The following is a 14,889-nucleotide window of genomic DNA, read 5'->3' as shown; positions in this document are numbered from 1 at the left end:
TTGGAAAACAAATCAGCAATTTTCACTAACCGGTCCATTGTTTTTGCCTTCAAGGCTAACGTACTGTATAGCTGCCAAGCAATTAAAGGGGAGCACCCTGTTCTTGTTAGGAATTTCATCATTAAATAGTGAGTTGAAAGAGTAAATTGGTGTTGCCGCTGAATGAATAATAACAAGTTACAATATTGATTTAATTAGCGGTGGAGAGTCACACGGCCACGTCGAGCAAATAAACGCAGGAAGAAACTCCAATTATGTTCCATCTTTGCATGCACACGTTCGCAGTGATTAAAATAATTTCATTAACATGCTCTTTCCACAAATAGTTTCCTCCGCCAAGAACAAATATGGTCTCATCGAAGGCGACTTGTTAGAGAGCCACAGCTCTGGGCTACGAGAGCGAGAGGGCACAGAGGAGACGTTAACACTTGTGGAAAGAGGCTCGGATTTCCTGGGAAATCCAGCGGAAAGAAAGAGCCTCTTGTTTGGAAAGAGAAATTCACAGCTTGCTGTTTGCGAGGGGAAAGCAAGGATTATCTTACTGAATGCAAACACGGAGGAAAGATTAGTTATTGTCTCCCTAATTGTATTTTGTATTCTGGCCAATGCTATAATGACTGTGGTTTTAATTTAAATGTGAAACGTAAGTACATTACATGGAATACATTTGCATGACATTCACGTCTCTCATTTGCAATGTCTGTTCTCACAGTGTTTTTCTTGTGCATGAATATATATGTTTCCAACTTCCTCACAATCTGGATGCACTGATGGATGACTTGATGAATGTAAAATATGAATAAAAGCCAGCAAGCATTCAAGGATTTTTCTATACCAAGTTTTGCAGTGTACAGAGACATTCAGAAAATGTTTGCGCTCAGCAATACAAACCAAACTGAAATGGGGGGAAAAATGGAAAGTGAAAGACGCAAGGAATAGAGAATGAGGGATGGATGGAAGATGGAGAGAGATGCTGAACTCCTGCAGCCATCTGAACAGCAAATGGCATGAATAGAAAAGATCCTCACCACGCTCTTTGCATCACTTCCCTCAATCCCCCCATGTATGCATACTGCTTGGAATTGTATCATTTATTGATAGGCCAATTCCTTATAAGAGATGTGTGTGTAATGCCAACATGTGCATAGGCTATGCCCCCGCAAACACAGGTATTCATTGTATCACATGTTCGGCTTTTGATCTGCACAAAACTCCTGCCACATTGAAGATTTCTTTGCAGCGTTTGTCCACAGACCATTGCACTCATCACTTCCCAAAGCTGATTGAATCATTGTTTTTATTGCTTTACGGATATTATATTCAGATGTGATATACAAGATTAACTTCACATGCATGTCCACATGTATGATTTCAACACTTTCTTAGTACTACTGTACTATTGTTATGGTTTTAACATAGTTTATGGCTTACAAATGTGTCCATATGTTAAAAAAAAAACGTTATCGGGGGGTGGAATTTTACCAGCAATAAAGAAAGAAAAAAAAAAAGCACCTGAAGCGAAACACCCACCTGTAAATTGGAAGTGTCCTCTCCCCGTATCTCACAGCGTCCTCCCAGTGGCCGAGGTGAATGGAGGAATCGAGAGCCATATCAATCAATTGGAGTTTGTAGATGTTTTCATCAGGCACATCAGCACCAACAGTTGATAACAGACGTGTACAACTGTCTAGGAGGGTTTTCCAATCTGTGGAAAAAAAGAAAAATAAGCAAAAAATCCCTTGAAACAAGTATGAAAAAATTGTCCGGTTTATATTCCGTCTCTTGATATTCCCAACAAGTCAGAGCGTTTCTTCTGGTCACTCACACACACACACACACACACACACACACACACACACACTGTGAAATGCAGCTGCAAACTTTAATGAATCTAAATATCTGAATGTCTGAGCCTAACATTATTTGTAAGGAATACATTTCACCTTGGAGATGGATGGATGGATATGTCATAATGAACTTAATCATTTAAATCACAAAATAAAAGTAAACAACCCAGGCAAGACATGAGAGACAAGTAAAGAGGAGGTATGTAAGGACGTAAACGATACCTGAGACTGCCTTTAGTTCTTCCAGTTTCGGTAAAGCCTCCTTCAACTGGTGCCATCTTTCCTCCTCGCCTGACAACATGAGACAGTCCTGGAAAATAGGAGATGCTCATGTGAAGAGGGTCTGACTATAAGCAAATTCAATAAAACGACAGTTAAAAGGTACTTTAAGTCCAAAGACCTCAGAGATAAGTAAAAAATAATAAGTAGGCTTTATGTTACACTACACCCAAAAAGTCAGCTGGGATAGCCTCCAGCATGCCCCTGCGATACCCCAAGTGAGGACAAGAGGCATGGGAAATGAATGAATGAATGAATGAATGAATGAATGAATGAATGACTGAAGTACACTACAGTACTGTGCATTAGCAATACAGTATAATGACAAAGTTGCGGCAAAAAATTATTAAACTTAAATATTTACGTAATTGATGTCTCTACAAATTATAACACATCCTCAAGAGACAATGATAATATGCATCATAATTCACGGATATTACTCAAATTTCCTTTTAAAAACACCAATATTGACCTGTGGGTGGAGCTTCAGGGAAGTCGAGGTTGGTTTCACTCAATGGAAACATTGAAAGCCTGCACCAATATCGTAAAACTGCAAAAAGCTATTTTACAAGCCCTACGGCTTACTGTATTTTATGTCCACACATGCACAAACATACAACACAAAGCACCAAGCGCGTATAAACACAAGGTTTGATGTCAACTCTGGGTCACGACCAAGCAGCCTGCCATCATCACGAGAAGATTAAAGACAGCAGCGGCACGACAAAAAGGGCGAGTGCGGGCAGAACAAAGGAGGACTGAATAAAATTAAGGCTGAGGGTGCTCTTTTACTTTATCATCACAAGCAGGCATACGAAAGATACTTTTAAGTGCATGCGTGTTGCACTGCAGAACAATAAACGTCATTGCACAAGTGGCCAACACAGGAAATTTGTGGATACAAAAAAAGTGAGACACTGGCTCATGAGAATGTAACGGGTTGAGATGGATGGAAAATAAAAGTACAGGTGACAGACGAGACCATTTTTCTCATTTTTCAGGAGGTGGTCAGTCAGAAGAGGAGGCAGGTGGTGAGTAAAGAGTGACAGAGAGCAAGTGAGGAGGAGACAAGATAGAATGAGAGGGTGGACATGTTCTGCTCTGATACACTCAGATAACAGTAAAACAGCATGTGTGTTTTCATCCACAACAAACTATCCAAGCATGTCTTTATGGACCTTGCTTTGTGCATTGGAACAGAAAAAGGCCTTTCCCAAATGGTTCATGGAAACATACAATTTTCAAGGATGTCCAGCACTCTGTCATCTTGGAGGTGTGCTTGGGATCATCAACATGCTGGAAGACTGCCATGCAACCCAGATTCCAAAGGGGGGTGGGGGGTCATTGTGCTCTGCTTCACCATATTACAGTACATGTTGGCATTCATGTTTCTTCTCATTGAACCCGAGCTCCCCAGTGCCTGTAACACTCATGCGGCTCGATGACGGTAGGCAAGACACAATGATCTTGGTACTCACTCACTTGTCAGCTATTTAGACAATCATGGCTGTCATGGGAGTCAATATCAATTGTATTCTGCTACATAAAAATTTACACTGACTAGTCTGAATTATATCCATTTCTATAGCATTGTCCCTTCAGAAGAATTTGACAGTACAAGTACAGGACAATACCAAGGTCCACATCATAAAAAAAGTCTAAATCTTCACTACGCTTGAGAGTGTATTTCCTTGGTTGTCAAGAGTGACAGTTACAACATCGATATTTGAAGCTTGTGCATCGATTCTGCACTGTGCAAGATAACAATATTGATGTTTTGTCCCACCCCCAGTTGACACATTAGGAGATGATTATGGACTGTGTGTGTTTTTATGTCTTACTGTGTCTCGAGAGTCACATTTCTGGCAGTGGCAAGTGAAATGGTACTGGTCCTCCAGTTGTTTCTGACGCTCTTCAGTCAATGACAATGTCCCTATGTAGCTTATAGTTAGCTAAACACAGAAAGGACATGTTTAATTCAAGGTGTGATACAGTCTATAGTCTGAGTGTTTCTGTGGTCTTGGACGAACCTCTTCTCCAGGTCTGATATCCTGCACAGCTCTGAGGTGAAGCTTTGCCCCTTCAAACACCATCACACAGTTTGGCCTGCAGTCGTGGTTTAGGAGCGATAGACTGGGGTGACACAATGAGGGAAGTGCCCCGGGTTGGGAGTGAGGATACAAAGTGAGATGGAAAGAGGAGTGTTCAAGAGGGAAGGTAAGAGAAGATAAGCCATGAGGGAATGAGGAAAGGAGGAGAGAGAAAAGTCGGTGAATTAACGTTATAGGGCCATGGCTTAGAGGCACAATGGACTCCAGTTTCACTATAACCTTGCACTGTTATGTGCTATAAAACAGGAGTGATGGATGGTACTCTGTGTTATGCATGTTTTTCAAACACATACAAAAAAATAGCAGGAATCAGTCACTCTGTAGCATGTACGAGGGTATATGGTGGCAGTGGATGCGACTGTATAGCAGTGTGGTGTGTGTATAGTTTAGTCTATTTATTGAGAGTATAAATGTCCAGTTTAAGGGTCAGTCTCAATAAAAGTGGACTGACCTTTAATGTAAGCTATCTATTTCCACTTCTGTGACAAGCTATTCCTGTTTTATTAGCCATTTCACTCTGAATGGAGCCATATTTTTGCTAAATTTACTGTACCGGAGGAGACTTGGAAGTAACAAGTCGGGCTGCAGCTCATGTAGGCAATATTAACTGAGTTATGGTAAGTATGGCCCTGTTTTAATTGTTTTCAACGAGAAAAGAAATGTAATTCATGTTTTTAGGCATTTATGTGGTGGTTATAAGCACTTCTTGGTCTATAATTCTGATTGATGACACAATGCTGAAAGCTCAAATGAGCCAAAATTTCAATAAATAAGTTGATGAAAAGCACACAAATAGAGGTTTCCGAACGCAGTGGGACAAGATGAGTGCTGCACGTTCACGGTAACAAATGTCACTTTTTATTTGTGGTCTGTCTATCAGACTCTTGCAGATACAACCAAGTCAAGAGACGATGTACTCCTTCTGTCAAAACAAAGGCTCATTTCCCAAATGTACGTTCAAAAACAGTGTCAACTGAAAATATACTTGATTGACATTGTTAAGAGATTTTAGGCTCTCAGCAGAGGCTGACTATTTATTCAAATTATTAAAACAGGGAAGGGAATACATTTCAAGCATATATTTTATTCACTTAAAGTATATATATTTATTTTACTCGATACTGAATAAACAACGCTTTTGTGAAGACGACGTGGGTTTGATTCCCGGCCAAAGGCCCAACCCACATCCATTGGAGATGTCCAGTACTGGTCCTACCCGAGATGTGGCAGAAAAGGTAACCGGTGTTTAAAAAAAGAAAAGCCAAATGAAACCATGTTGATTGAATCACTGTGGCAATCTGTAATGAGAACAAGTCGAAAGACAAAAACATAAAAATAAAAATCTAATTCAGTGGTATAAGATGGATATAAAATGTAAAATAAATACACTAGGGCAGGGGTGTCCAAAGTGTGGACCGATGGGTATTTGCGACCCGTAGCCCATCTTTTATTGGCCCCCGGCACATTTTAAAATACAATTACCAAAACAACAACAGCGAAAGGGGAGAGAGCAAAATGAATAGAAAAATGTGAAATGTTTTGATTGTAACAACACAAAAAGTAACATGCATGATGTTTTTTTTAAATAAATACATATAACATCTTAAGATATTGTATTGGTTTATTGGTTTTAGACTTTTTTTTTTTTACAAAATGAAATATTAAAATGGCAATGTACCTCATTTGATTTTTAATTTTGCAACCCTCACTGGAAAAAGTTTGGACACCCCCGAACTCAAGAATACAACCACTTTACAATGGTAATTAGGATATTATGTAAAATCCTCATGCACAAACACCTACATTTTAAGACCCACGTGCTTCAATGAAAATATATTTTAATGTTATAACACACGGCCAAGAAAAACATTTAAGACCTTTGCCTGCGTTTATGATCCCTTCCATTACTGCTCTTATTATAATATTCAATGAGAAAAACAAAGGCTGGGTACGATGAAGACGCTCTGCGAGTATGTGTGTCTTTGTAAAGCCATCTGCAGACCCCTGGCTTTGTTCTATAGCGCAGAAGTTGCAGGTTGAATATCAACTACAAAGCAAGTCCTCCAAACAATGCTTTTATCTGATGGAGAGGCAGCTCATTAGCATACTAATTAGATTAATGAACTGTTAATCTAATGCTAATTAATGAACTAAACTGCAACTGATACTGTATGTGGTGGCACTGAGTAGGCTAACTGTTGCTTAACATGCAGGCAAGAGAGCTAAACACCCCACATGAGCTTCCTGAATAGTCTTTTTAAAGAAGTACTGTACTTTACTATGGCATGCAGTATGCAGCAGGCATGTTAAATGTCACTGGGTGTTTATCAGTAGGTTTCCCTGATATTTAAAGGTTAAAGATTGTAGAAGTTAAATGTGGTGAATCTTTTAGTACGTACCCAGTAACCTTCAATGTGATTTTACATGGCTATGGGGTCATAAACACATTTAACAACTAGAGACATGCAGCAATCCCAAGTTTCTGCAGCGACCACAACATTTCTGCATCAACAACATCCACATCCAGTCAAATAATTAGAGCCGTGGCGACATCAGCGTTAGCATTTGATGTGACAGATAAAATTGTCATGGACGACATTTGCTTTCAACACAACAAGGTGTAAGAAGTGTCGAGTCATACACTTCATACAGCTGTCCTGGCATTGCGGAATACTATTATAGCTTTTAACGGGTTCTTCCTTGGTACACATGGCCCCCTTCCACAAAGTTTTCATGTCTTTTGTGTAATTCATGTTAAATGTTAAAGAGACTGTATGCAACTCGTTCGAAATTATATTTTCGAAACAAAAACAACAACAAAAAAACACCACAATCAGTTAGCATTTGTTACCAATAGTGGTTTAAAAGAACAAATTGTACAAAAAATTATATATTTTTGACAATTACGAATGAAACTTCATAAAAATTGTCATAAATTTCCATTTGGTCAGGATAAAATAACTAGCGTTCATTACTGTCACTCACTGCTGTAGATTTCAGTAGTGCGTACATATACACGCACAAAAGCAGTCCCAGAGAGGCAATCAACAATTTGCAGGCTATACATTCAATAGCTAACGTCAGTAGCTAAACTCTGAGGAAACGGTAGCTCCTGCTTTGGCAGGAGCCAATCACAAGCTATTCGTGAACTCACGACAGAAATATACAAGACAAGTACCAATATAATCTTAAACTCGTATTGGTACTTGTCTTGTATAATTACTAGCTAACTTTTGGGTGTCAAGTTGCTGTGTGATGATTTTAGCGTTCTTTGGAAGATGACACAGTGAGTTAGACTGTTAAATTGAGTAATGACCTCCTGCGATTTCCAATGGGTTGACAAGCTCGTTGTGAGTTTTCTCATAGCTCATGATTGGCTCCTGCCAACTAAAGAGCTGCCTGGTCCTCAGGGACTCGTGCGCGCCACAATGTGTCATTTTATGAAGCGGAAATGTGCGGCTTATAATCCGGTGCGGCTTATATATGTACAAATCTGTTATTCTCTCTAAATTTAGTGGGTGCGGCTTAAACACCGGTGCGTCTTATACACTGGAAATTACGGTAGCGGGCTAAGTGCATTACGTCGGTGTGCTCAAAGCAGGAAAAGGCGGGATATAGTGCTTGCGGTCGAATTTTGCTTATTTGACAATATATTACAGTATTAAAACAATCACCACATGCCTGTACATAATCGTAATAAGAATTGACATACTCTTAGATGAACATATATACTGTACGATCATGTGATGTTTATTTTTAACAATATATTCTCAAATAAGTCATTTGACAGAAAACTTATTCTCCACAAGTACTTCACATACTTACTTACCTTTCAAATATTGAGCACACAGATAGTTAATGAACACGTCATTCTGTCATGGTTTGCGTCATCTCTAAGGGTGGTCCAATGTGACAGAAAATCTTGGGGAAAAAGTGTTTGGTGAAGAGTTTTTGGCATACTGCAGGAAGAGGAAAATGAACATAGCCTCACCCATGTAATCCCCCTCTTTTTGGCGGCAAAACCAGGGTTGCTAGGCAACCCAAAATACGAATAGGCAGGGGACCGTCCTGCGAACAGGCCAATCTTTAACGGACAGCGCACACGCACACGCACGCACACGCACACACACACACACACACACACACACACACACACACACACACACACACACACACACACGGTTTGGCTGTGCTGTTCTTAAACTACTGTGACCATCTGACATCTCAACACTGGTCAGATAAGCTGGCTGGGATACCAGGAGCGCGTATATGTGTGTGTTGGGTTGGTGATGTGTTTGATACAAGGAATCCTGCATGTAGTGTGTCTTGGAGACAGTCATACATTAGATTTCCTCCACCTCCCAAACATTTCACGCAATCTGTCCATATGAGTTGTCAACTTTCCTTCTGAAAACAAAAAAAGGGAAAGAAAAAATCCTCTCTTCATTTGTGTGCACTTCAAAGAACTGTCAAACAGCGAGAGTGGGGCGAGGGGTTGTCTGCGAGTGAGTGGGTAAAGGACGGGCTGGGTTGAGTCGCAGTGATTTGCCAGACGGTGCATTACATTTGAATTTGATGTGAATTAGCATATCACAAAATCAGGAGGTAGATTGGAAGTGATGCTATTTGCGAGTGTAATCTACAAATAAGACACTTTGTGTGCGTGTGTGTGTGTGTGTGTGTGTGTGTGTGTGTTACCTCGGATACAGCCCAACTCCAATCTCCTGCAGCTCTCTGTCACTGATGGTGAAACAATTACACGTCACCTGAAGGACAAAGAGAGGTTGAAAAGTAAAGACATAAGCTAGAGATATTTAAAAAAAAGAGCTAAATTGCTTCAGGGAAGTAACAATACAATGCTGAAGAAAGAGAATTCTTGATAGATCATATCTTCCTACAGTATTATCTAGGAAATGTATGCAAAGGACTTTGAAAATGTGACTTTGGTAGCATGTTTTTCATTTAAAAAGGGAAGACACGTATTATATGATTGTAATATAACAGTACCATATTTTACTCGTGTATTGATCGTTCCATCTGACTGCGCAGACCATAAACCTATTAAACCAATATTTAAAAAATAGCTTTTTTCAGAATCGAAGTAAAAAGAAGTAGCTGATTAATCAAATGAAAATGACTATCCTAAAATTATTAAATTAGGATTACTTTTATCTAAAAGGCAAGGAAAACCAGGAGAATATTTACACATTTCAAATATTATACTTCTATAATATTTCCTGATACGGAGAGGCTTTTTTATACTGCAGAGAATAGCAAGCATCTACTACACAATCACAGGCACTATGACAATCTTTTGAAATATTTTGTATAGGAGGAATAAACATTTCTATATTCCATGCAAACATACAGCAACACTCTCTCTCTGAACTCTGAACTCCACCATAAACTTCAGCTTTACAGATACCATGTCTGCACTGCAGGAAATGTGTGTTGGTGTGTACGATTGTGTTTATATGTTGTAATTCTAACCTCAACAGTTCAATTCTAGACCACAATAACATTTGAACTATTATTACTGTCAACACTGAGCCTTCTGGCCATCGATATTTTCAATGCCAAGACTCTATGCAGTTTGATCATTTATATTTTCTTACACTGAGGCTACTAACCACCTGCCGCTGCTGACCACTTTTAGTCATAATGCCAGTATTAATAAAGGACATACGCTAGCTGTGAGTGTTACATAGTAGACATGATGGTGAAGTGGTGGAGGGAATAGGAGGCATCTGGCAGGCTTATTTCGATCCATCTTGTGTCAATGAATTCTAATTTAACACAATGAAATAAGAGGATCCCGCAGCAAACAATAAAGCACACGTTCATCGCAGCAGATTTTTATTGCGCATTACTGCCATGATAGAATTTGAGCTTCTCTTCACAAAAGACACCATTACCCAGTCCCTACACCATCATTTTGTCTGGAGGGGGTTTTCGTCTTCGAAATGGTGCTTTAAATCTCAGTGCACACATCAGCTCATTGCTTTTCCCATTTATTATTGTGTCAGACACACATTTGCACATTATATAACAGTACGGTATATACTGTATCTGTTCTTTACATTATTAGGATGAAACCTGAAGAGAAGATACATGTGAGATAGAAGGACTGACGGACTGACTGAAGGGTGTGTTGAGCAGACTGATGTGGGAAATGGAGAAAAAACAGCCTGCCTCCAAAATGTCAAGCACAGAGGGGATTGAAGATATTAAATGCTTTTTTGATACATTTTACCTCAGTCAGCAGGTCGTGAAAACAGTCAATGGTTTGGAAGCAGTACTGGCATTTGTTTGATATTTCACTGGGGTATAGAATTGTATCCTACAGTGGAATCTCTAACCACCTGAAGTCATACAAGTTTGAATTAGACCACAATGTTTGTGAAGAATGCGCATATAATGTTGCACAACACATGACCTGTAACCACTGTCATGCTGCGATGTGACTCGTCCTTGCATGACATTTTTCTCACTTGTCATTTCATTTTTTTTTTGTTTTAACTATGGCTATTTATACATTTAAGAATATTGCCTGTAAAGTTAATAAAGAAGGCAACAGCTTGAAAAGGATTATTGCTATCATAAAAATATGAGAGAAATCTTTTTGACAATAACTTAACGTAAGCTAAGACATTAGCCAGTTTACTCCAATTAGATGGATTGTGAATGTGAGTGTTGCATTAAGTATTCACACATTAGAGAATCATTTTGATGATGTTTTACGCATATAAGTCGCTGTATGGGGAGACTGGGGCGGTGTGAAGCAATATGAGAGACATCTCATAACGGGCTGCTTTGCGTTTCTGTCATGTCATTTCAAAGACGTCGTGAGTGCATGCTTTATGTCTTTAATGGGGCTAGAACTTAGAAGCAGAAATACTTCCTGTCAGTCTGGCAAATACTACAAAGGCCATTAGATACAAAGGTTGTGTGTGTGTGTGTGTGTGTGTGTGTGTGTGTGTGTGTGTGTTTTGGGGGGTGGGTGCCAGAGAGCAAGAGATAGAGTGCTCTATTATTACTTTTATAAAGTATTAATGATTTAATCATTGCTTTCTCATCCCTCAAAGGACAAACATTCCCAAAAACAGCAAAGTGAAACATCTTCCAGTCATCTTGTACACTGTTGCATGCGTGCCTACACCACAACAAAGCTTTAAGTTTTAATTATCTTTAATGTCTTCTTCTGTCTCCGCTATCAGCTGTCTTTACTTTCTGTCACTCTAATTGGGCCACGGGTTCCAAAATAAGCCCATGCTCAAAGTAGTGTCTTTCTTCCTGTCTCTATAAATATTGCAGAGCGGGGTTTGTTCTTGAAATAGTGGCAGTTCACTTGTTATATGTCAACATAATACTGAAATAGACCATATTCAAGGGTACAAATTAGAGCTATGGTCACGTTGGTAGAATACTTAAGCCTGTTTTATATTTTCCGCCTCTGCGAGGTCCGCGCGGCTCCGTGCGGACAAATAACGTCATTTTCGCACCCACGCCCCCTCAAGCGGCCCTTTTCATGTGGAAAATTCCCGCTCTGCGCACCTCCAAATTTTCTAAATATGTGGACGTAGACATGCGGGGAAAAAAGTGGCAGTAGAGAGATAGAAGTGCAGAGATACCGGCAGTTATATGAGGCTGCCCACCCTGATGCACAGTAGTTTAAGCATAAAGAAACACTGAAACAAGTTGTGGTTTTAAGTCAGGTTGTTTTGTTTTCATTTTCTTTTGCCGTGTTCAGCATGCCCTTTGTAAGCACATTCTCCTGCCTGGGTACAAGTCTCTTTGGTGGGAAGAATGACAAGCTGCGGTTCAAAGGACGAGTGGACCACGTTCTCTTCCTTTTCTGTCGCAGCAGCAAATAAATACAACACAATTCCTCTTCTTCAAGAAGTAGACGCGCAAGTGTCGCCATGTTGGAAGTCAAGTAAGCAATGGCAAACTTCTTCCGCCCTGCGCCGCACGGAGTATACAGTCACACATGGCCTCTCGAGTAGATTTCCACGCGGCTTGTTCGAGCGGAAAGTATAACCCAACCTTTACACCCAGGAGTTTACGAGGTACCAGGGATATAAATCTCTTTGTGATAGATAATTTAATAAACTTCTAGATAAACGGGTTACGATACGATTCAAAAACCATATATTTTAAAAACAGAATGATTCGATACAATGTTCAAACCATACAGTTCAACGGTTACATTTGTTTTCGACGTAGACATTAATCTTACATTAGTAAGTTTGTTGTATGTATGTTACATTGTAAGTATGTAAGTATGTTGCATTAGTTACATTGTTTATATGTGTAAAAGAGCACATCATATCCCCAAGCATGCTGTAAGGTAGGGGTCCCCAACCACTGACCCAACCACTTAAAAAAATCTAATAATTTAAAATAACTACATTGAATTTTATGTGAATGGATATAAAATTTTGAAAATATGGGCCATTATTTTATTTTAAAAATAATGTACAGTTAGAAGTCCCACAGTTTTTGCATGTTTATGTTGTTTGTTGCAAGCGGCGACCTGTCCCTCTTCGTTCAACGGTCCCTGAACGCACCAACTTTCTCCCACGCTGCACAGATAAGCTACTATACTATATTTTTCACGTTTTTCTTTCACCTTATATTTGGTCCAAAATGCTGGTACTATGTGGGAATGCATCAAGGTAAGATTTTATGACATTAACTGGGTGCTAATATGCATATCTGCTCAGTGCACAACCTCTGAAAAACAAACTCCAGGCTTGCACGGGTGGATGGTGGGTTTGTATTCATTTAGTGCTTTCAATTTCATGTTGTTCCTGTCCTAGTTCTACACAATACATAACAAATACGATAAAATAGATTGATCTTACATCCATTCTTGTCTTCGGTCATGGTAAGCTACGGAACATGCGCAACAATCATTTTGCCGGCAGCCCAGGCTCTCACACGGTTTAAGACAACGGGTCTTGCAATACCCGGTGCATGTCTACACAATCAATGAATTCGTTCACAATGCTTTATACAAAAACTCTGCAGTGATCACCATAATATACAAGTTGATGGTCGTACAACTCAGAATTCAACAGATTTGTGGAGATACTATGCCTCTCAAGTAGTACAAAAGGTGTAAAGTTAGCACGGTCAGTATATTTGTACTGGGACTGTGCATGTTGTTTTTCTTTGGGTTTTTTGTGACAGGACCAGCTTCAACAAACTGTTATGAGAAGAAGCTAGGTGGATATGAAGCAAAGAATACAGTATTCCCAATATTTACAATATTACATAAAGTAGCAGACTCACATTCAAAGCAACAAGACTCCAGTGTCACCATACGAGCCCTCACTTCTTATCAAAGTTAGTGAATTTTATTGTTTTCAAATTTCACAGTGGTCTGTGTGACACTCAACGATGCTAAACGAGAATGTTTAAGCACATATGCAAATCTTGTTAGTAAAATGCGGTTCATGTGATTGGATGACAAACCTGTACAGTTCATTACACACGACTTACAGTATATGAATGACTAAACATGAGTTGTGTAAGCAAACAGTTTGCATGCATGAATAGAGTCGTTAAATATATCACTCATCACTCGCCTTGGGGTGTATACGATCAAATGCGATAATTCCTTGCTTTGCTTTGAAATTACTCCATTCCCTACGCACGCCCAGTCATCTCCGGAAAGAAATAAGAAAAGAAAGATGACGTATTTTTGTTAACTTGGCACATGTTCAGCCGAGGAGCTCAAATACACACATAGTACAAACAGTACACACACTCCCACACAGTCATCCTCCAAGCCATCCGTCACTCGCAATCATATCCATTAGCAACCACGTTTCTGCCGCAATATGTACTGTATACTTTATACTAATACACAAAATTTGTGGCTGTGTTACAAGCCTTTCAGCCAAAGGTGTAGTTAATTGTGTGAACATGAGCCGTCCTAAGCTGGTTACTCCACTAAAGGTCACATGTTTAATATGATTATCATGGCTGTGTGATATTCATAAAGTGTACCTGCCCATTAACATTATAATAAAGTGATGGTGGCACAGTATTATCTTCGTACACTGTAGTAGGAGAGTTATTGTGAAATACACTGATGAATATAAAACATACCCAAAAGATTAAGAAGTACAGAAGTATTTTTTTTCTATGTCAGTTTTCAGCCTTTTGCCAACATTTGGACTGCATTATACAGTCATGGCTAAAATAATTGGCATGCCAAAGATGCCAATCATACAGGCATGGCCAAAAACATTGTCATCTTTGGTATGCCAATATTTTTGGCCATGACTGTATGCCACTGAAAACAGACTTCAACCTTTAAAAACTCTGGGCCAGTGCATAAATATAGAGATACTGTGCCACTATATTACACAATAAAAGGCACTAGCATGTAAAGAATAACATCAAATGAAATGGTGATATTCAGGAGTAATTCTACTCCACTATTAATCCTTTTGGGACACCCTGTACATTGTCAGTGTCCTGTGAAAACCATGTACGGTATTGCCGTTTCCTGGTAAAATGGTTTGCTTAAAAGTTTATATGCCTCCTGTTGATCTGTTATATGCCTGCAAATAAGGCCAACTGGAGGAGAACATATTGAAGAGATACATTAAAATACGGTTTCGAGAATACTGGAGTTT

The 14,889-nt window shown here is 39.3% G+C and overlaps 1 protein-coding gene across 9 annotated transcripts in view; it reads right to left on the bottom strand.

Moving 5' to 3' along the window:
* smyd3 (SET and MYND domain containing 3) overlaps nt 1–14,889 on the bottom strand; it is a 75,018-nt gene that overhangs the window by 19,905 nt on the left and 40,224 nt on the right. For all 9 annotated transcript variants that reach the window (XR_008569726.1, XR_008569728.1, XR_008569727.1 and 6 more), the window contains 5 exons: nt 8,936–9,003; nt 4,157–4,259; nt 3,968–4,078; nt 2,070–2,157; nt 1,531–1,705 (listed from right to left, as the gene is read on the bottom strand). Coding sequence is in view for 2 of the 9 variants with exons in the window: in XM_054769657.1 (XP_054625632.1) it covers nt 1,531–1,705; nt 2,070–2,157; nt 3,968–4,078; nt 4,157–4,259; nt 8,936–9,003 (545 nt within the window). In the remaining 7 variants the exon portion in view is untranslated. The remainder of the gene's footprint in view (nt 1–1,530; nt 1,706–2,069; nt 2,158–3,967; nt 4,079–4,156; nt 4,260–8,935; nt 9,004–14,889) is intronic.

Source organism: Dunckerocampus dactyliophorus, chromosome 3 (assembly GCF_027744805.1).
Source record: "Dunckerocampus dactyliophorus isolate RoL2022-P2 chromosome 3, RoL_Ddac_1.1, whole genome shotgun sequence".
NCBI lineage: Eukaryota > Metazoa > Chordata > Actinopteri > Syngnathiformes > Syngnathidae > Dunckerocampus > Dunckerocampus dactyliophorus.
The sequence above is the reverse complement of the archived record's forward strand: the minus strand, read 5'-3'. Positions and strand labels throughout refer to the sequence as shown.